We start from the raw sequence: 22,299 nt of genomic DNA on the forward strand, positions 1-22,299 counted from the left end.
CAACGAGACTACCCCAGAATGTGACATTCACAACGAGACTACCCCAGAATGTGACATTCACAACGAGACTACTCCAGAATGTGACATTCACAACGAGACTACTCCAGAATGTGACATTCACAACGAGACTACTCCAGAATGTGACATTCACAACGAGACTACTCCAGAATGTGACATTCACAACGAGACTACTCCAGAATGTGACATTCACAACGAGACTACTCCAGAATGTGACATTCACAACGAGACTACTCCAGAATGTGACATTCACAACGAGACTACTCCAGAATGTGACATTCACAACGAGACTACTCCAGAATGTGACATTCACAACGAGACTACTCCAGAATGTGACATTCACAACGAGACTACTCCAGAATGTGACATTCACAACGAGACTACCCCAGAATGTGACATTCACAACGAGACTACCCCAAAATGTGACATTCACAACAAGACTACCCCAGAATGTGACATTCACAACGAGACTACCCCAGAATGTGACATTCACAACGAGACTACTCCAGAATGTGACATTCACAACGAGACTACTCCAGAATGTGACATTCACAACGAGACTACTCCAGAATGTGACATTCACAACGAGACTACTCCAGAATGTGACATTCACAACGAGACTACTCCAGAATGTGACATTCACAACGAGACTACTCCAGAATGTGACATTCACAACGAGACTACTCCAGAATGTAACATTCACAACGAGACTACTCCAGAATGTGACAATCGCGTAAAGAATTCACCAGCATGTGACGAAGATGGGGGCAAGGTAACCAGAAAGGATAGGCACATACTAGTGGTAGGGGATTCAGTTATTGGAAGAATACAGAGGGCAATCTGTTACAATGACCATTATCGCCAAACAGTATGTTGTTTACCGGGTGCTCGGGTTCGGAACATTGCAGATTGCATGGACAGATTATTGGATGGCGCTGGAGAGGACCCAGCTGTCATGGTATATATTGGTACCAATGACAAAGTTAGAGAAAGATGGAGCGCCCTGCAAAATGATTTCAGGGACTTGGGGGCCATATTGAAGAAAAGGTCCCCCAAGGCAATATTTTCTGAAATACTGCCTGTACCTCGAACCACACCACAGAGACAGCAAGAGCTTGTGGTACTTAACAAGTGGCTGAGGAACTGGTGCAGGGAGGAGGGGTTTGGCTTCATGGTGAACTGGACTGACTTTTCAGGCCGTTACCATCTTTATAGTAGTGACGGATTGCACTTAAATGGGAGAGGTACAGCTTTCTTGGGATTGAAGATAGCCAAAATGTTGGAAGAAAGTTAAACTAGGTGATGAGAAGAGGACGATTTGCTAGTGAATATGAGGGAGAGGATCTTCATTTCAAGCCATCATGACAGGAATCCACTACGTCATCAATCTATTAAAAGATTCTCATAAGCAGCTTCTGAATCACCAACTATCAATGTAAATGGACAAACAAGACAATTGGCTGTTCCTATAAGAAGACTCAACAAAAAGTTTGAGGGACCCTCCCAGGGGCCAGGTAAGGCTGTACCAACAGAGGTCCCTACACTGGTGGCGGCTGCCACTCCAGTAACTGGAGGGTCTTCCCATCAGCCCTCTATTTACCTTTCTGCAGCTTCTGCAGAAGTTTTAAGGTTCGACAATACATTGCCCAAATATAATCACCTGTAAAAAAAAGTGTCTGAGATGTTGGTGGTAAACAGCCTGCTAGGCCCGAGGGGAACCGAATCAAGCCCTCCAAAAGTTGCCAAGAGTGTAAATGTAGACATTAAGCTTTAAAGTTAATCAAAAATATAACACTCTAAAGCAGTGGTTCTCAACCTGGGGGTCGGGACCCCCTTGGGGGTCAAATGACAATTTGCCAGGGGTCACCAAATCCTGAGCTGTTCCTGAATCCCGAACTGCTCTCCAAGCCCTTTCGTGGCTGCTCAGCAGGGCTGTTCCTGGAGCCCACGGCCGCCCACTCACCCTCTTCACAGCCGCCCATTCAGTTCATGACATGGCTAGGGGGCAGAGACTAGGTGCCAGCTGGCTCGTGAGGAATGTGAAGTTAGAGGGGCTGGAGGAGACCCCATCTCCTGATTTGGGCATAGGTGTCACTGCTGCGGGAAACCACAAAGTCTGAGACACAGTGAAGCCAGAGACACAGTGAGTAACACTACCTGTGATTATAGTTGCTATTAAAAGTCCCTACGACAGTTCTCAGATGACCTTGATCTGATCAGCCAAATTAGGCGCTCTTGAACTCCTCCCCCCCCCCAGCACGGCACTCATCCCAGGCCCACACCATGTCACGATCGCTATCGTGCCAAACAGACAGCGAGGCGTGGTCACGCCCCAAGTGGCTCTGGGTGGGATTGAACCCAGGACTTCTCCTTCACTGCTCCAGGTCTTTGCCTCTGAGCCACTTCTCAAGTTCATATTCTGCTTGCTGTCCATCAAAGCCTGGTTCTGAACTATGTGCTGATTGCCTGTCTTTGAATCTCCCTGCAATCTGCACCTGTTTATCCTGGTCCAGCTGAGGCAGGTTTCCTAATCAACCAGGGTATAAAGCCCTGCCTCACTATGAGGCAGGTGTCAGTTCATTGTACTCTGCTTGTCCTGTCTGTGCCAACGGTTCCTGTGTTCCTGTGATTGTCTTCAGCTACAAGACTGACCCCGGCTTCTGACCCTTTGGCTTACGTACCCTGGATTGCTGCTGTCTGTCTTCTCCATCCCTTGACCCACAGCTTGTGCCCCGGACTTGTCTTTGGTTCCTGTCTGCAAACCCTGAACTTTCCGTCAGTACTTACCTGACTCTCTCTGGAATCCTGGGCCACAGCTATACTATCCTGGGCTAATCTCTATCTAGCCCCCGTGCACAGACTCACAGCCCAGGTAGTGTCTTAGCTGTATTACCAAGGGGTGTGTGTACCTGCAAGGGTGAGCTTACAAACCTGCAAAATCCACTCAAGGTAAGCCCTTACACACCAGCACTGCCACTGATCCCACCCACCCCCCACCAAGGAGTAAGAGAATGAGTAAAAAATAGAGAATACATCTTTTTTTTTTAACAGAAGGGGAACAAAGAAAAAAAGGGAGAGAAAGAATAGGAGAAAGAACACAAAAAGATGGCTAGAGCGAGGGAAAAAAACACACCAAGAAATTAGGGAGAGATGGAGAAAGAGTGGTACATCCTAAAATGTACCATAAGGGGTTTTAATACTGTACAAGTGGAAGGGACTCGGGGAGCGCTAAAAGTCTGTGAGTTAGGGGCGCAAATTACTTGTCTTGGTTGCCGACAACCCACGCTTCAAAAATAATTTTACTGCTGGGGTCCCCACAACTTGGGAAATTTTATCAAGGGGTCACGGCACTAGCAGGTTGAGAACCACTGCTCTAAAGGGAAAGGTAGAACAAAAGGGGGAGAATGGAAGAGGGAGAGAGGGAGGAAAGGGGGCAGAAGGGAAGGTTGGAGGAAGAAGGGGGTGAGGGTTTGGGGGGAACCCCCACACCTGTTCCTTACCCGCAACTTTCCATCCCCCCTACTTTGCTTCCTCTCTGCCCCTTCCATACTCCCCCTTGTTCTACCTTTCCCTTTAGAATGTGATATTTTTGATTAACCTTAAAGCGGAGGTTCACCCTAAATTTTCACTTTGGCTGAAGTCAACTACTAGCCATAGACAATAAATAATTCGCTGTTTGTTTTTTTTTAATCGCCATCCTTACCTTTGTATTGCTGCCGTTTGTGTCCTGTCAATCAACATTCCCCGCGGGGAGTGGGCGTGTATGGTCCTTTTCCCCCGACCAGCGCTATGTCTCCTGGGAGTCATGAGAATCCCAGGAGACGCGATGTGCTCGCGGGTCATGTGACTTAGCAAGCGGGCACTATCTCGTATTGAGGGCACAGTGGAAACTCTATCTGCTTACCTTTCCTATCAGCTGCTCATTGACCGTTCTGAGCTACAGCTGATAGGAAAGGTAGGAGTCTTTACAACAGGGCGTGAGCTTATTACGCCGGCCGTTGTTATGGCAACAGTGTAGTGTTGACGGCGACGCTCGCCGTCAGCACTGCACATGCACGGGATAGAGCGGTGAATGCTGGGAGGTCAGCATTCACCGTATCCCGAAAGACTACCCTGTGGGCTTCACAGTGCCCGCAGTTAAAATGGAAACGACCATCGCTCGTTTTTATAAACTATCGTTTCCTCGAGAAGACAGATTACGGCGGCTAAAGGAGTGGGACACACTGGTGGAGGGGTGCTAAAGGTAAGAGCGCCAGAAGAATGCAAAAAAAAAAAAAAAAAAGATAACCCGCGGAACCCCCGCGTTAAAGTATAAATGTCTACATTTACACTCTTGGCAACTTTTGGAGGACTCGGTTTGGTTCCCCCCCGGGCCTAGCAGGCTGTTTACCACCAACATCTCAAGCACGTTTTTACAAGCGATATGTTTGATCTATGTATTGTCGATCGACATAAAGTAATTGATTATGTTGTGAAGTTTGGAGGCCGGTATGTTTTTAAGGCGTGTGTTGGACCAGCTATGAGAGGAGGTTGAAGGCCGGTATGTTTTTGAGGCGTGCGTTGGACCGGCTATGAGGGGAGGTTGGAGGCCGGTATGTTTTTGAGGCGTATGTTGGACCGGCTACAAGAGGAGGTTGAAGGCCGGTATGTTTTTGAGGCGTGTGTTGGACCGGCTATGAGGGGAGGTTGGAGTCGGGTATATTTTTGAGGCGTGTGTTGGACCAGCTATAAGGTGAGGTTGGAGGCCGGTATGTTTTTAAGGCGTGTGTTGGACCTGCTATGAGAGGAGGTTGAAGGCCGGTATGTTTTTGAGGCGTGTGTTGGACCGGCTATAAGTGGAGGTTGGAACTCTTTGTCTTCAGAGGTGGGAGAAGTCTTTTCAGCTTTCTTTAGGCTTTCTCTGCTGGAGAAATGAGAACTCTTCCCACCAGTGAGGTCCTTCATGGAGAAGTCCAAGGCCTCACTCACACGGGGTGTATGAATCCGTACCCTGTGTGGGGGCTGCGTTAACCCCAAAAAGGACATCCATGTAGGTGCAGTTGCACGGACGCACCCTGGGTGCGTTAGGGGCCGTGCACCGGCACCCACACAGATGTCACATTGGGTACTGCACCCCAGTTGACAGCAATGGGACTGCCTACACGGGATGCTGGGAACATCTGTGCATCCCCATTCTGGTAAACATGGCCCTCCCATGGGGTGCGGATTAATACCCCCGTGTGAATGAGGCCTAAGGTGAATGGAATATTTAGGTCCATTGTGTTGCTAATTTGGGAAACACTGTGCCCATCTTTATTGCTATTTGGGTGTGTTTTATTATAGGAGTGTTATATATTGTAGTTTAGGATAAGTTTGGATTTCTTGTGAAGGCACTTTAAGTGAACATAAGTGATTTACCCTGCTCAGCGGGGGCGGGCCTTAGAGAACAGAAGCCGCATATGGGCAGCACAGAGGCTTAGGGGGTTAGCCTTGCAGCACTGGGGCTCTTGTTTCAGATTCTGACCAGGACACTATCTGCATGGAGTTCGCATGTTCTCCCTTCGCTTGCATGGGTTTCCTTCCGGGTACTTTCACAAAAACTGTAAAAAGATATCAAACTGAAAAGATATAGCCGGATAGCTGAATATTTTGTGAATATTTTAACGTTTGTGTCTGTAGGTGAAAGTATGAAGGAGCTGAAACTTTTGGTAGCGGAGAAGATTTTAAGGATTTGAAGCATGCTCTCGTTGACTTCAATGTTAAAAAAAAAAAATGTCTAAAAGCTTAATATTTTAAAAAGTAGAAAAAAAGTTGAAGAAGTCCCATCATTAGCTGAAAGAGCTGAACATTTTAACCCCCCTGGCGGTATTCCCGAGTCTGGCTCGGGGTGGAATTTCAGCACCAAAAGCGGTAACCCCGAGCCAGACTCGGTATCGCCTCGCAGCAGCCACAGGCATGGTTTACTTACCTTGTCCCTGCGATGCCGCCGCGCTGTGTGATCGAGCGGCGTCTCCTCACTCGATTCACAGTGGCCCTGTGTGCCACCGAGCTCCGTTCCCTGCGACATTACGATGCACGGGGGCGGAGAACGGTGCCAAATTCAAAAAAGTAAATAAACACAATACATACAGTATACTGTATTCTTACAGATTACAGTACTGTATGTAAAAAATACACACCCCCCTTTGTCCCTAGTGGTCTGCCCAGTGTCCTACATGCACTTTTATATAATAAAAACTGTTCTTTCTGCCTGCAAACTGTAGATTGTCCATAGCAACCAAAAGTGTCCCTTTATGTCAAAAGTGATTTTAGACCAGCTAGAAAACAGCGATAATAAATTATAATCACTTGCAGAATTGAGCAATAGCGATTTGGGGGGAAATTCGTCATGAAAAAATAAAAGTAATGACAGCGACAATTCTGCAACTGAGCAAATTTCTGTGATTTTGAGTTGATTACATTATTGAATAATTTTTATTATAATTATTATTTGTTATAATTATTTATTATAATTTAGGATTTTGTTTTTCAAACTTTTTTATACCCGAGATGTCTACTAGACTCTTGTTCAGACAGATTTAAGCGAGTTATTCCTAAGAATTACAGGCCTACAATGTAAAACGCCAAATTTCCTTGCAAGATAATGGTACCGCTTTCAGCACCTAAAATCTGAAATCATCATACCGCCAGGGAGGTTAAAAGTTGAATGGTCTTAATAGCTGAAAGTATGCAGAAGTTATGCAGAGCCAAAAACCGTACGGAATAAAATTAAAATTAATAAGAATAATAAAAAACGAACAACAATAGTGGGAATTCTATTGAGAATTCCCACTAATAAGAATAATAAAAAACGAATAACAATACTGGGAATGCTATTGAGCATTCCCACTAATAAAAAACGAACAATACTGGGAATGCTATTGAGCATTCCCACCAATTATAGGTGAGCAATGTAACTGCATCAGTGCCTTGTCACATGAGCACATGGAAGGAGTCCACAGCCCTGTTTAAGATCCAACAAGCCAAATCAGAGCTAACACAGGGGACACCTCTCTCATCCGTGAACAGGCAAAACTATACAAAGGAAGGCACAGCCCTGAATGAAAGTGCAAGTTATACTTTAAGGCACCACCCCCCGCCACAGGAATACAAGAGGCTGACTGATTGCACATGGCCTTTACAAACACTGACTTATCAAGGAGGATTTACTAAAGGAGTGCAGAGTCTTCATATTTAAAATGTTGTGAATATTCACTTTAATTATCCAATCACGTTAACAGCAAATGTTTTTTTACTTCTCAAGATTTGACAAGTCATGGTTTGGCCATATCCATAACTATTGTACTCTGGTCATCATAGAGCTATATGGAGTCCTGGTTTGTTGGGTTTGAATTGTGATATATAAACCTTATTGTACTGATGGCGATTATAAGCTGGCCACTAGAGGGTGCTGAAAATACTATATGCGGATGCTATTCTCTGTTTTCATGCCTGCGATTTTAACATTTATATTATTTAGGGTTCAATAAAAAAATGAAGATTTTTTAACAGTGGTTTGTTTATTTCTTGTAAGGGCATACCTTTAATGTCCCATTCTTTTTAATTTGTACCCCAGCACTTTACTAAAAGTCCAAGGCCTAAAGTCAAATTGAATCTTCCATTTACAGTCAGCCTGCATACACAGTAAGAAATTTGAGTGTCTTATTTGTTTTCTTTCTACTTGCTGCAGTACAGGGTTCAAACATCCTGTGCTAGCAATAGAACCAAAATGTCTGGCGCTAGGGGACCAGGACGGGGAGTTCCTTGGTGACAATGTGTGGTGCCATGTGAAATGCCATAAAGCAGCTGTGTAGAGCTTCTGCACCAGGAGCGGTGCTAAAAATAGAGACAAAAATAAACCATCAGAAAAAAGCCACAACAAAAAACAGATGGCCGCTATGCTATGATGATAAAAAAAAATCTCCTCAGGCAGATGGAAATTCTGATCAGCGTAAAACAGTACTGTACCTTGTACATGCGGGAGGCTATAGTACAGCCACACAGGATGGTGCTGCAGTGGTCTGGCTGTACTCCTCATCTGCAATAAGCAGAGTCCGATAGAAGGGGATGAGTGCCAGGCCGGGTGGATGGAACCAATTTGGAGGCTGGGGGAAACCAAGTCCATGTAGCCACTCGACCACAGGAAGAGGGAAGGACCAACCCTTGACTGTGCATCAGCAGGAGGATGCAGAGGTGGTTACTGTTGTCCTGACAACGCGTTGTGGGGTGTGGCCCTTTGACTGACTTAACAAAGGGCCACGCCCCAAAACACATGGTCAGGACGACAGCAACCACCTCTGCATCCTCTCCCTTGGCTTGCGGTCCAGTGCACCTCTGTACTACACCTCGCCTCGCATTCCCCCGAGCGGTTGACGTGACACGTTGGGGTGCTTCTCCTGCTGATCCACACAGCTGTGGGCGGTCCTCCCCTCTTCCTGCGGTCAAGTGGCTAAATGGACTTGGTGTCCCCCAGCCTCCATATTGGCTCCATCCATCCGGCCCAACACTCATCCCCTTCCATCGGGCTCTGCTTATTGCGTACAGCCAGACCACAGCAGCATCGTCTCGCATGGCTACCGCATGTACGAGGTACTTATACAGTGCTGTTTTGCGCTGATCGGAAATTCCATCTGCCCGAGTAGAGCTCTGCATTAACTGACTCGTATCGTCTTAATAAACTTGTGTTTTTAACATCACTGGCATCATCATAGATGGTTTCCAGCATAGCGGTCATCTGTTTTTTCCCCTACAGGCGTTTCCATTTAGTGCTTTTTGTTGTGGCTTTTTCTGATGGTTTGATCCAGTGCTAGCAGCATGCTGGAGAGCCAGACTTCTGCCCAATTGAGAGCAGAGTTTGACCAGCAAGATACTAGCAAATAGCGATTTAACATTTAGCTGAAGCAAATAGAATAAAAAGATTCCTATAGGTTACTGTTACTATGTAACTGCATCCCACTAATAAAGTTGAAAGGTTCAATTAGACTTTAATTTATTTCATTGGAAACATTAGCTCATTAACCTTCTGGCAAGTTGAGCAGTTTGGTCTTGCTCCTTTCCTAACAGCAGATGCCTCATTAATGACATGCTCGTTTAGTAACACTGTATATATGCCTGCCAGTGTTTGCCTAAGCAACACCACAGGTCTCATAAATGGCATTCATGTGTAATAGTATATGTGACATCACCACTCACCTACACTATGCACATCATTCATGACACTCATTTAGTTATTCAGTATTTTAGTGTCAGTGTTTTTTCACTGTACAGCAGAGGCCTCATACATGATATGACTGTATAGTGATGCATGCGCTTGTCCTATGGTCAAGCAGAAGCATCATGCATGTCAAATGTGTGTAGAGTTGCAGTATGTGTGGTCTCAGTGTTTTTCCAGTAAATTAGCACAGGCCTTCATGTTTAGTGATCCAGGGTGCAAGCTTTGCCAGTACTGACTGAGGATCTAAGCAGGTAACTGCTGTACACATTTTATACAGGGCATTCAAGCAGATTTAATATTTACATTAATAATATACTTCTACTTCATAGTGTAGACCTGATCTATGTAAATTAAACCAATGCCTTCTTTATGGTGTTCATGTATATTGTTTTTTTATACAATTTTCTTTGTTAGGTCTACATGTGCATATTCATTCTATATATTTGTCCTCAGCGTTATAAATTCACAGAAACTGTCATAGATTAAATTTAAGCACCCAGGATTTGTTTTAGACTACTACTGTGACTTTGAACACATAAAGTCGCAGCCCTTTGATTTCAATGACACCCATTCAAATCTACGTGACTTAAAGTAACAAGGACTTTAAAAAGTTTCTTGTATTACCATGATGGGATTTTGATGTAATGTGAGTGCCAGAAAGCATAAAGTCACATCAAAGTCGCACTGGGAATCGTGCGACTTTGGAGTCACACCAGTGTGAACTGAGCCCTAACGTTTCCTGCTTATTTGTTTGGACTGATCTACTGAAGATACAGCTGATTGCAAAAGAGAAATATATTTTGTAACATTAAAATGTTTTAAACGTCCATGCTTCTGCAATGATGGCAAAAACAAATGTGGTCATCATGTAAAAGTGAATAAGAGAACTTACCAAAATACAAACTTTCACCATAAGAACAAGTTCTTGATTTGCATACATCCATGTACGGATTTTGAGATATAAAGATCAGAATTATTTGGTTCCCAAAACAAATATCCGAAAGAAGGGGACGGCTGGACTTCTTCCGTGGACCAAATGATTCAGATTTTTATATCTCAAAATGTTTTGAAAGATGGTACTATGCATTTATTATATACTACTTACATATCTTTTAGAGGCTACATCACAATATCATGTATGGAATTAGTCATGTTAGTGTCTGTCCTCTCTCCCCCTCACCTCCCTCTGCCTGTCGGCTGCGTCTGCTCCTAGATCCCCCCTTCCTGCTCTAAAAATAACCGTTTTCGTTCAATAGTTTCCTCTGTTAGGTAACATTAAGCCCAGTGTATGCAATTTATAAAAATGAGCTGCCTAATACGTTATTTCCGAACTGCCCGCTGGTCTCCTCCTCTCAGCTGATGTCAGCAGTTGATACACTCCCCCCTGCACCTATCAGATCGGGAGAGGCAACCAGCAGGGAGTCATGTGAGCGCCGCTCGGAAATAAGGTATTAGGCAGCATATTTTTATAAAATCACATACACTGGTGAGCTTAATGTTATCCAACAGAGGGAACTATAGAATGAAAAATAAAGGGGCTTAACAACCACTTTAACCTAGAAATGATTTGCCATGTACTGTACATGTATACATATATGAATCTAATCTCATATCTATAGTATTTCTCACTGATGAAAAGGTAAAACTAAAATAAACTTACAACACTTTTACTAAATGTTCCCCCTACCCTTAGGAACCCTGTCCTATAAAGGACACCAGGCCCGGATTGGCCAATCGGGAGAACCGGGATACTTCCCGGTGGGCTGGTCGGGTTGCGGGCCGCTACCATTGTTAAGGAGGGGGGCGCAATCAGCCGCGCCCCCCCCATGGAGGGTTGAGTTGGTTAATTCCACCGGCGTGCGCCGCGTGACGTCACGCCGGCGGCCGGAGGTGAGAATCGCGCAGGGAGCTGTGAGTGTCGGCGCTTGCAGAGCAGAAGTTAGAAGTGAAATCACGAGAAGCCTGCTGCGCCTGGCCTGCCTACAGTAACAGTTCCTAGTGCTACTGCAAGAAGAAAACTACCGAAGTCAGAGTGACACACACAGTCTGTGTGAAAAGTAAGAAAGTAATGAAATTACTGTATTCCCCGGGGGGGGGGGGGGGGGGGCAGGTTTGGACTGAGGTGACCATAATTTTTTTAATAAAAAAATAGCAGTTTAAAAAAAATTTTGTGTTATTTTGAGCTTGCCTTCTCTGACTAAAAAAAAAACCCCATTAATTGCAGCCTCACTGTGCCACCAAACGCAGTCACTGTGCCATCACATGCAGCCACTGTGCCACCATCAAACGCAGCCACTGTGCCACCATCAAACGCAGCCACTGTGCCACCATCAAACGCAGCCACTGTGCCACCATCAAACGCAGCCACTGTGCCACCATCAAACGCAGCCACTGTGCCCATCAAACGAAGCCACTGTGCCCATCAAACGAAGCCACTGTGCTCATCACACGCAGCCACTGTGCCACCAAACGCAGCCACTGTGCCATCATATGCAGCCACTGTGCCCATCAAACGCAGCCACTGTGCCCATCAGTTGTCGCCACTGTGCTATCACATGCAGCCACTGTGCCAACACACGCAGCACTGTGAACTAAAGTGGGCTGGTCTAAGGCATGAAACTCCAGGGCTGAAAATGAGTCCCACTCCGGGCCTGAAGGACACTGTCATAAGAGGATCATGTGGGCTGCCACTGATGAACCCCCCTTTGGGAATTCTAGTTTCCTGGCTATAATGTTGATGCTTTGGCTTCAATGCTCTGAGTGTCTCACCTGGAACATATATAGACACAATAAGATCTGACACCCATTTAAAGCATGCTTGTTTTGAGTCTGTAATTAAATAAAGGACACAGCCAAGCAACTAGCGTTTTTAGGAGGGAAAACAGAAATGGCAGTCCTCCTAATTTCTTAATGAGATGGTCACTTCATGTTACTAGCCATGGATTCATAATTTTACAGTGTTTTCCCAACATGCATGGACAAAGACATTGTTTTCTACAGGACTTGTGCTGTCATGTGAACAAGCTTAAAAATTCTCATATCATAACTTTCAGGAACAAATAAATATTTAGTTACCCACAGGAACCAATCCAGTTTTACCTTTCATTATTTCAGTGCAGTAAGGAGAAATAAAGAGGGGGGGGGGAGGAATGAGGAACCACACCAGTTACTGCAAGGCTATATTCACACTAACTTTCCAATGTATAGACTAACATATAAAAACTAACAAATAAAAGGGTCCAGTAAAACATTTGTAATTAGGGGACCACTATATTACTCACCATACTGAGCCTGCTGCCATGCAAGAGCAGAACAAAGTAACGCTAAACTTTTCCCGCTTCCAGTGGGACTTTCCAGCAAACAGTGTTGGCTGCAGTTCAATCCTCTCATAATCTAAGTAAACAAAATGAAATGCTGTATTAAGAAAATAAAACTACATATCTAGCCATAGTACTGGAAATACATTGGAAATATAGGGTAATTCTTGTTTTAACACAATCAATTTTAAAGCAGATTTGTAATCTACCGTATGTGAAGTGGTGCTGCCATCTTGTGGCCTAAATTCATATTACAGAAGACAAATTGATGCAGTGTACACACAGTTCATAACAGCTGTAGGTTTACACTGCATCAAATGTCAGTTTGTTTCAGGAATGTTTTGCTCAGGGCTGCTCATTTGATACAGTAAAAAGGGTAAAAGTTTTTATTGCATTCCATATTAGAAGGGATAGCATTTTAAACACTGATGTATTTCAATGCCATCATAATGTAGTAATTTTTGGCATAATCGCATACATTATTCCTGAGGTTTATAAGTATACGTGAACCATTATCTTGTAACACAACACGTCCAGTTTGAAAGTTTAAACTAGAAATAGAAGGCAAAACGGGTGTGTGTGTGTATATATGTGTGTATGTATATGTATATGTATATATATATATATATATATATATATATATATATATATATATATATATATATATATATATATATATATATATATATATATATATATATATATATATATATATACACACACACACACACAGTATCTCTCAAAAGTGAGTACACCCCTCACATTTCTGTAAATATTTTATTATATCTTTTCACGTGACAACACTGAAGAAATTACACTTTGCTACAATGTAAAGTAGTGAGTGTACAGCTTGTATAATAATGTAAATTTGATGTCCCCTCAAAATAACACACAGCCATTAATGTCAAAACAGCTGGCAACAAAAGTGAAAAAAACCCTAAGTGAAAATGTCCAAATTAGGCACAATTAGCCATTTTACCTCCCAGTGTCATGTGACTTGTTAGTGTTACAAGGTCTCAGGTGTGAATGGGGACCAGTCACTCTCATACTGGTCACTGGAAGTTCAACATGGCACCTCATGGCAAAGAACTCTCTGAGGATCTGAAAAAAAGAATTGTTGCTCTACATAAAGATGTCATAGGCTATAATAAGATTGCCAAGACCCTGAAACTGAGCTACATCACGGTGGCCAAGACCATACACCAGTTTACCAGGACAAGTTCCACTCAAAACAGGCTTTAACGTGGTCGACCCAATAAGTTGAGTGCACGTGCTCAGCATCATATCCAGGTTGTCTTTGGGAAATAGACATATTAGTGCTGCCAGCATTGCTGCAGGAGGTTGAAGGGGTGGAGAGTCAGCCAGTCAGTGCTCAGACCATATGCCGCACACTGCATCAAACTGGTTTGCATGGCGGTTGTTCCAGAAGGAAGCCTCTTCTAAAGATGATGCACAGAAAAGTCTGCAAACAGTTTGCTGAAGACAAGCAGACTAAGAACATGGATTACTGGAACCATATCCTGTGGTCCGATGAGACCAAGATAAACTTATTTGGTTCAGATGGTGTCAAGTGTGTGTGGCAGCAACCAGATGAGGAGTACAAAACCAAGTGTGTCTTGCCTCCAGTCAAGCATGGTGGTGGGAGAGTTAAGGTCTGGGGCTGCATGATTGCCGATGATGTTTTTTTTAACGTAACAAACCCAAACACACCTCCAAGATGACCAATGCCTTGCTAAAGAAGCTGAGGGTAAAGGTGATGGACTGACCAAGCATGTCTCCAGACCTAAACCCTATTGGGCATCCTCAAAATGGAAGGTGGAGGAGCGCAAGGTCTCTAACATCCAATGTATGTTCAACTCATGATACATTAGTGTGATGGTCAGTGGGAAGAATGCTCCTTACACTTGTGATCATTGTGACTATGTGCACTATCCCGATCCCCCTATCCCTATCAATTTCTTGGAGTTTGTTGAGGAACAAAAGCATTTCAGAGACTGTTGGGGTATCCTGCCACCTACAGGTGTATTGTGGCCAGCCCAGTATAACCTCCTTCACTCCCAGAGTCCCAGCATTCCTTGCATTTTGTGAAAAAGCAGTACCAAGAGCTTAATCAGAGACACAGAGTGGTGTGACCTGTATTCCACAAAAGGGATTTACAGCAAGAACAAAATCCCACACGAATGCAACAACTGTTGGGATGTCCCAAAGCAGTTCAACTGAGGGGTGGGCAACAGCAAAACACTAACAGACCCCCCACCAAAAAAAAAAAGAACTGGGGACTGCCTGCAACTCGGAGATACCTGAAGGACCTTATGCCTGAACATTCACCTGGTGAAACCTGAATAACCTGTAAACAGAAGACAAGGGGGCAACCTTGCAGTTCTGGGAAACAGTAACCCAATGCCTAAAAGCCCAAGAAGTTCCCACAGATCTAGTACAGTGTACTAGTAGGGTGGAACCCAATCTGTAAGACCAATAGCTTGGATGATGATCTGTCTGAGCCACTAAGAAATGGAGCAAGAAGCAGGTTCTGTTTTATAGGGACCATAAATAGCAGGACTCGACCCCTGAGCCCTGCACGGTGCACCCGAGAGGTGGTCAGTGACAGCGCCGCCAGGCCAGTCTGAGGGGGGGGGGGGTTGCTGATGTAAAAGGGGAGTGAATAAAATAATGTTTCCCCCCATATTAGTAACTGCCCCACTTACCTTAGAGTATTCACTCTGCGGACGGTGGTCTCTAGTAACCAGAGTGCTCCCCACATCAGAGTTCCTGACATTCCCCTTTACATCAGAATCTGCAGGATTCCCCCTTACAGTGTAAGGGCAATGCTGCAGATCCTGATGTAAGTGGGAACTCTGATGTAAAGGGAACATAGCGGACTCTGATATAAGGTGGTCTCTGGTCACCAGAGCCCCCCTATACATCAGAGTTTGTCCCTTAGATCATGATCTGCAGCATTCCCCTTTACATAAGAGTTCCCTTTTCACTGTAAGAGGGAATCCTGCAGACTCTGATGCAAAGGGGAACTCTGTGCTGGCTGGCTTGGATTACCGACTTTCATGTAAATGGAGACAAATGTTTTTTGAGTTTTGTTTAACTTAAACACATTGCTAATAGCACTAGCTATATGTTTATATTTTAAATATTCATATTTGCACTGTTTAGCACTGAAAATTTTCATTTTAGGTACTTTTTTGCAGTGGCAGTAAAAAATGCGGCTCTGTTAGTAAATTTCTTGATTTTTGGCAGCAAAAATTTGGGGCTGTTCGTACATTTTGCCATCCTGCCAGTAAATTTCACTTCAGGGGGTTGGCAACACTGACTCCACCCAGAAGATGGCATCAGTGCTAAGTACACAGCACTAACAACTTTCTGTTGTAAAACCAGCAGAAAATAGGGAATAATGGTGCCCAATGATAAATAATCTTAAGGGAGGTCTCAATGCATAGCCTACACACCAAGTGAGTCTTCAGAAACTGGGCAAGCTCAGAAGCAATGCCAGAGGACCCAGGAGAGACCTAGTGCTCAAAATTTGCTTTCAAGCCAACCCCACAACATCCAGTCCAACAGGGTATGCTTTGATGCAGTCTAAAATTCAAGCTGAGGACAGCCACACCATAAAGATGAAAATCGTAGGGCAACCTCAAGCAGCAGTGTAGGGAAGAATCTTGATTTAAGAAAAATTGAAAATTAAAAAAAAGTTCTACTAAAATATTGGATTAGCCTTTATAACAGCAGAACTGACATCCATCCTAGGACACTATCGAAAAAGGAGGCATGCTGGCAGTAGAAGGGGTTATCCTGGGCTGGCCTACAATTATTTTGGTTGCCAGTGTCCCATCCTCTTGTAGGTGGCATCATAATCCAAATGTGTAAAGCTTCTTGTACCCCTTAATGGACGGGGAAAAAAAAAAAAATCTACTTAGCTGTCAGTAACGTAAAGGACACTTACCGAATTCATCATTGCAAGCTGAGATGGATAAGCTTTGCATGGGAACAGAATTTTCACTCCACCAATTGTATATTCAGAACACGCAGAAGACATTTTTTTCTTAAAGAAAAACAGAGGAATACATGTTCACATAGCTGTACTGTTATATTCATAAAATAATAAGATACAAGTACCGTACTTCCAAAATATCTGTCTATGTGCCTTTAGAGCAGTCAGTACATTAGTAGCCAGAAAGACTATGTGCAATTGTTTGCAACTAATGGGGTATAATAAACTTCTATCTGTCACAGCTGAGGCTTTCTCCTGTCCAGAAGACAGCTTCTAATCAAATACCACCAAAATAAAGCTCTATTTGTGGGGAAAAAGGACGTCAATTTTGTTTGGGAGCCACGTCGCATGACCGCGCAATTGTCAGTTAAAGCGACGCAGTGCCGGAAGCTGAAATTTCACCTGGTCAGGAAGGGGTATATGTGCCCAGTAAGGAAGTGGTTAAAGGTAAAAAAAAAAAAATCCTAAATAGGTTCCTTTACCCTAGTGCAGTCCTCATTCACTTACCTCATCCTAGGTTCACACATATGCGATGCAGAATCCAGCGCTGGAATCCTGAATCGCAATGGCCGCTTCGGTACAGTGTGAGAGGAGAGGGGGAGAGATCATTTGCAGCAGCGCTGTGGACTGGATTTGTAGTGCCCACAGCGCTGCTCAAGTGCCCATTCCAGCAATACCCATATCCATACTCTGTAATGCCCTGCCAATACTCATCCGTCCATCCATACTCTGCAATACTCATCCAGCCATACTCAGCCATACCCAGCAATTCCACCCACACTCAGTCATCCCATCCATGGCTCATCCATGCCACTACAGTGCCTCAAAGTGTAGTCAGATAGAACGCCTGCTAGCACTCCCTGCTTGTTGGGCCTCTGTATGTGGCCATGCTATGTAAAAGTCTCCCACATGTGATAATGTCATACTCAAGAGGAGCAGAATTTATTTTGGGGTGTGAGAAATAACCTGATAATGACAATTTTGTGAAAAAAAAAAAAAAATTGTAGGAAAAAATTACAACTTCAAAAACCTCACAGTGGCTCTTTCTAAATACCTTGGAATGTCTGAAAGTGAAAAATGAATCCACGCAATAGGGCCAAATATTGCCTGTGAGTGAATATAGAGTTTTTTACGCCCTTAATTAATTAATTTAAGCAGCTGCCCCTACCTGTTTTTTTTCACCTAGGTGAGATAATGATTTGAGAGAGGATGGAAGTAGGAATGGCGCTAGCTTTTAAAACGCAGTGCTGATGTGGTAAATAGTGTTACAGGCGCCTGTACTTAAAGCGGCTGTATACCCGCATTTGTTTTTGTTTTGTTTTTTTACACCTGAAAAATAAAAGCCATAATGAGCTATTATGCACCGCATACTAGCTCATTATGAAATACTTACCTTAAAACGAGGTGTAGGGAACTTACCTGGTCCACGCTGAGCGAGATGTCATCTTTCCTCCGCGTGTCTTTCGGGTATCGCCGCTCCAGTGCTGTGATTGGCCGGAGCAGCGATGTCGTCACTCCCGCGCGCATGCAGGTACAATTTTTTTTTCTTAATAGCTTCCTTTACCTTAGTGCAGTCCTCCTTCACTTACCTCATCCTTCCATTTTGCTTTTAAATGTCCTTATTTCTTCTGAGAAATCCTCACCTCCTGTTCTTCTGTCTGTAACTACACACCGTAATGCAAGGCTTTCTCCCTGATGTGGAGTGTCGTGCTCGCCCCCACCCTTGTACTACAAGAGAGTCAGGACGCTCTCTACGTTGCAGATAGAGAAAGGAGCTGTGTGTTAGTGGGTGTCCTGACTCTCCTGTAGTACAAGGGAGGGGGCGAGCACGACACTCCACACCAGGGAGAAAGCGTTGCATTACTGTGTGGAGTTACAGACAGAAGAACAGGAAGTGAGGATTTCTCAGAAGAAATAAGGACATTTAAAATGGAAGGATGAGGTAAGTGAATGAGGACTGCACTAGGGTAAAGGAACCTATTTAGGATTTTTTTTTTTTTTTACCTTTAACCACTTCCTTACTGGGCACATATACCCCTTCCTGACCAGGTGAAATTTCAGCTTCCGGCACTGCGTCGCTTTAACTGACAATTGCGCGGTCATGCGACGTGGCTCCCAAACAAAATTGACGTCCTTTTTTCCCCACAAATAGAGCTTTATTTTGGTGGTATTTGATCACCTCTGCGGTTTTTATTTTTTGCGCTATAAACAAAAATATAGCGACAATTTTGAAAAAAAAAAACAATATTTTTTACTTGTTACTATAATAAATTGCCCAATTTTTTTTAAAAAAATAATTTTTTCTCAGTCTAGGCGATACGTATTATTCTACATATTTTTGTTAAAAAAAAAAAAAAAAAAAAAAAAAAAAATCGCAAGAAGCGTCTGGTTTGCGCAAAAGTTATTGCGCTTACAAAATAGGGGACAGAATTATTATTTTTTTATTATTTTTTTTTACTAATAATGGCGGCGATCAGCAATTTTTTTCGTGACTGCGACATTATGGCGGAGACATCGGACACTTTTGACACATTTTTGGCACCCTTCACATTTATACAGCGATCAGTGCAATAAATATGCACTAATTACTGTATAAATGTGACTGGCATTGAAGGGGTTAACACTAGGGGGTGAGGAAGGGGTTAATGTGTACCCTGAATTGTGTTACTAACTGTGGGGGAAGGGGGGTGACTGGGGGAGGTGACCGATGCTGTGTCCCTATGTACAAGGGACACAGATCCGTCTCCTCTCTCCCCTGACAGGACGTGGAGCTCTGTGTTTACACACAGAGCTCCACGTCTTGTCCCTGTAGCCGCCGATCGCGAGTCCCTGGCGGACATCGCGGCCTCCAGGCACTCGCATCGGCATCTCAGCGATGCGGCGAGCGCGCGCCTCCGCCGGACTCGCCCGCGCCGATGGCTGCCGGCGCGCCTCCGCCGGACGCGCCCGCGCCGCTGGCTGCGCGCGCAGGCCGTAAAAACATGGCCTCCCAGAGATGTAGAGCCACCCTGCGGCCGTACAAAGTCGTACGGCCGTCGGGAAGTGGTTAAAACCCCTTTAAGGCTGCTTTCACACTGGGGAACGCCCTGAAAGAGCCGCTTAATTCACTCCAGTGTGAAAGCCCGAGGGCTTTCAGACTGGAGCGGTGCGCTGGCAGGATGCTCAAAAAAGTCCTGCCAGCCGCATCTTTGTGACGCTGTAGGAGCGGTGAATAAACCTCTCCTAAAGCGCCCCAGCCCATTGAAATCAATGGGCAACGTGCTGCTGCGGGGGTTAAAAATAGCTTTACCGCGAACGCCTGCAACGCCCCAGTGTGAAAATAGCTTAAAGCATACTATGCATTAAGGTGAAAAAAAAACCTGCCATTCACTGGCCCCCCAGCCCCCCTATTTCATTTACCTGAGCCCCTTCATCTTCTCGGCGGGGACGCGATGTACTTCTCTCCACGGGGTCCCGGCTCTTGATAGATTGATAGCAGTGCAGCCATTGACTCCCGCTGCTGTCAATCAAATCCAATGACGTGGGCGCTGGTGGGGGGGGGGGTCGTGTACAGCATTTGAGTCTATGGACGCAAATGCTGGACTCAGAAGCGTGCTTGCAAGGTAACCCCTTCCTAGGTTATCTAATGTGGGGAGGAGAGACCCCAGAAGAGGATGTTCGGGGCCACTCTGTGCAAAACGAGCTGCACAGTGGAGGCAAGTATGACATGTTTGTTATTTAAAAAAAATAAAAAATAAAATCGTTTACAATCACTTTAATTGTAGAAAGTGCTGGTAACTCAGTTGGAACAGTTGGTGTTGAACTGCATGCATCTACAATCAGAAAGAGATTGCACAAATGTAACCTGCATATACGGCGTGCCAGGAAAAAGAACATTTGCTGTCAGAAAAGAACATTACAGTTTGCCATTGAACATATAGTATAGGCAAAGACCAGGCCTTCTAAAAAAGTGTGCTGTGGACTGATAAATCAAAGATCGCCACAGTAACAATACGTGCAAACGGAAGACAGAATTGGTGATTTTAGAACGTTATTTTAACGTCCAGCGTGCACGAGGCCTGAAAGTTGTACAACAGTGGAATATGGTTATATTTGGACTTCTTTTATTTGTATTTGGTTGCGCTACAATATAGTTTGTTTTGTTTGATATATTGAGAGTCACATGTGGATACACTCTATCAGGGGTGTCCAAACTTTTTTCAAAGAGGGCCAGATTTAATGAAGTGAACATGTGTGAGGGCCGACCATTTTGCCTGACATTCTTTGAACCATTAAAGCTAAATGTAAATGAACTAATACGCTGCCCAACATGAATTCTCTTGTTTTTGTGGCGGTGTGGTGAAGAGTCTAAGGATGAGCTTGGGCATGTTATTTGGATATCCCGTATTTATTAGCGTATAACACGCACCTTCACTTTAAGAGGGAATTTTTAGGAAAAATAAATACATTTTAAATAAAAGGACTGTGAAGCAAAATAAGGGTCAGTGCCCATCTGCAGCCTCACCATAGCCATGAATGCAGACTCACGAGTGCCATGAATGCAGCCTCACCATTGACATGAAAGCAGCCTCTGAATGCAGCCTCACCATTGACATGAAAGCAGCCTCACCATTGACATGAAAGCAGCCTCACCATTGACATGAAAGCAGCCTCACCATTGACATGAAAGCAGCCTCACCATTGACATGAAAGCAGCCTCACAAGTGCCATGAATGCAGCCTCACAAGTGTCATGAATGCAGCCTCATCACAAGTGTCATGAATGCAGCCTCATCACAAGTGTCATGAATGCAGCCTCATCACAAGTGTCATGAATGCAGCCTCATCACAAGTGTCATGAATGCAGCCTCATCACAAGTGTCATGAATGCAGCCTCATCACAAGTGTCATGAATGCAGCCTCATCACAAGTGTCATGAATGCAGCCTCACAAGTGCCATGAATGCAGCCTCACAAGTGCCATGAATGCAGCCTCACAAGTGCCATGAATGCAGCCTCACAAGTGCCATGAATGCAGCCTCACCATTGACATGAAAGCAGCCTCACCATTGCCATGAATGCAGCCTCACAAGTGCCATGAATGCAGCCTCTGAATGCAGCCTCACCATTGACATGAATGCAGCCTCACAAGTGCCATGAATGCAGCCTCTGAATGCAGCCTCACCATTGACATGAATGCAGCCTCACCAGTGACATGAATGCAGCCTCACCAGTGACATGAATGCAGCCTCACCAGTGACATGAATGCAGCCTCACCAGTGACATGAATGCAGCCTCTGAGAGGACAGGGAGGGGGCAGGACGAGCGCCAACAGATTACATACAGGAAAATCTCCTGTTCACTCGGCGGCCTCTTTAATACAAAGTCACGCCTCCTATGATAGACAGAACAGTCGTCCAATGGCAGCCCAGGAGACGGGACTTCCTATTACAGATGCTGCAGAGTAAACAGGAGATTCTCTTCATGTAATCTGACAGCGCTTCTCCCTCTCCCCTCCGAGGCTGCCAAAAAGATAAATACGGTATGCGGCGCTCGGGGATTCGATGGGGGGCCACAAAAGATATAAATATTCAAATTACCAGTGGGGCCACATTAAACGGGAACGCGGGCCACAATTGGCCAGCGGGCCGGACTTTGGACATGCCCGCTCTAAGTGGTGTGGGCAAGAATCATGTTAAGCCTATCAGTAGGCTAATCGCATTATATATTGATTTCATATTACTATATTGATTAG

General features: G+C 44.5%; 1 protein-coding gene across 1 annotated transcript in view; it reads right to left on the bottom strand.

Annotated features, from left to right (window-relative positions):
* The window catches only part of BRIP1 (BRCA1 interacting helicase 1), a 386,982-nt gene that overhangs the window by 363,847 nt on the left and 836 nt on the right, over positions 1-22,299 (bottom strand). The window contains exons 2-3 of the mRNA XM_040336928.1: positions 16,520-16,618; positions 12,532-12,643 (exon numbers count right to left, since the gene is read on the bottom strand). Of these exons, the coding sequence (XP_040192862.1) occupies positions 12,532-12,643; positions 16,520-16,612 (205 nt within the window). The 5' untranslated portion in view covers positions 16,613-16,618. The remainder of the gene's footprint in view (positions 1-12,531; positions 12,644-16,519; positions 16,619-22,299) is intronic.

This window comes from Rana temporaria, chromosome 2, assembly GCF_905171775.1.
Source record: "Rana temporaria chromosome 2, aRanTem1.1, whole genome shotgun sequence".
NCBI lineage: Eukaryota > Metazoa > Chordata > Amphibia > Anura > Ranidae > Rana > Rana temporaria.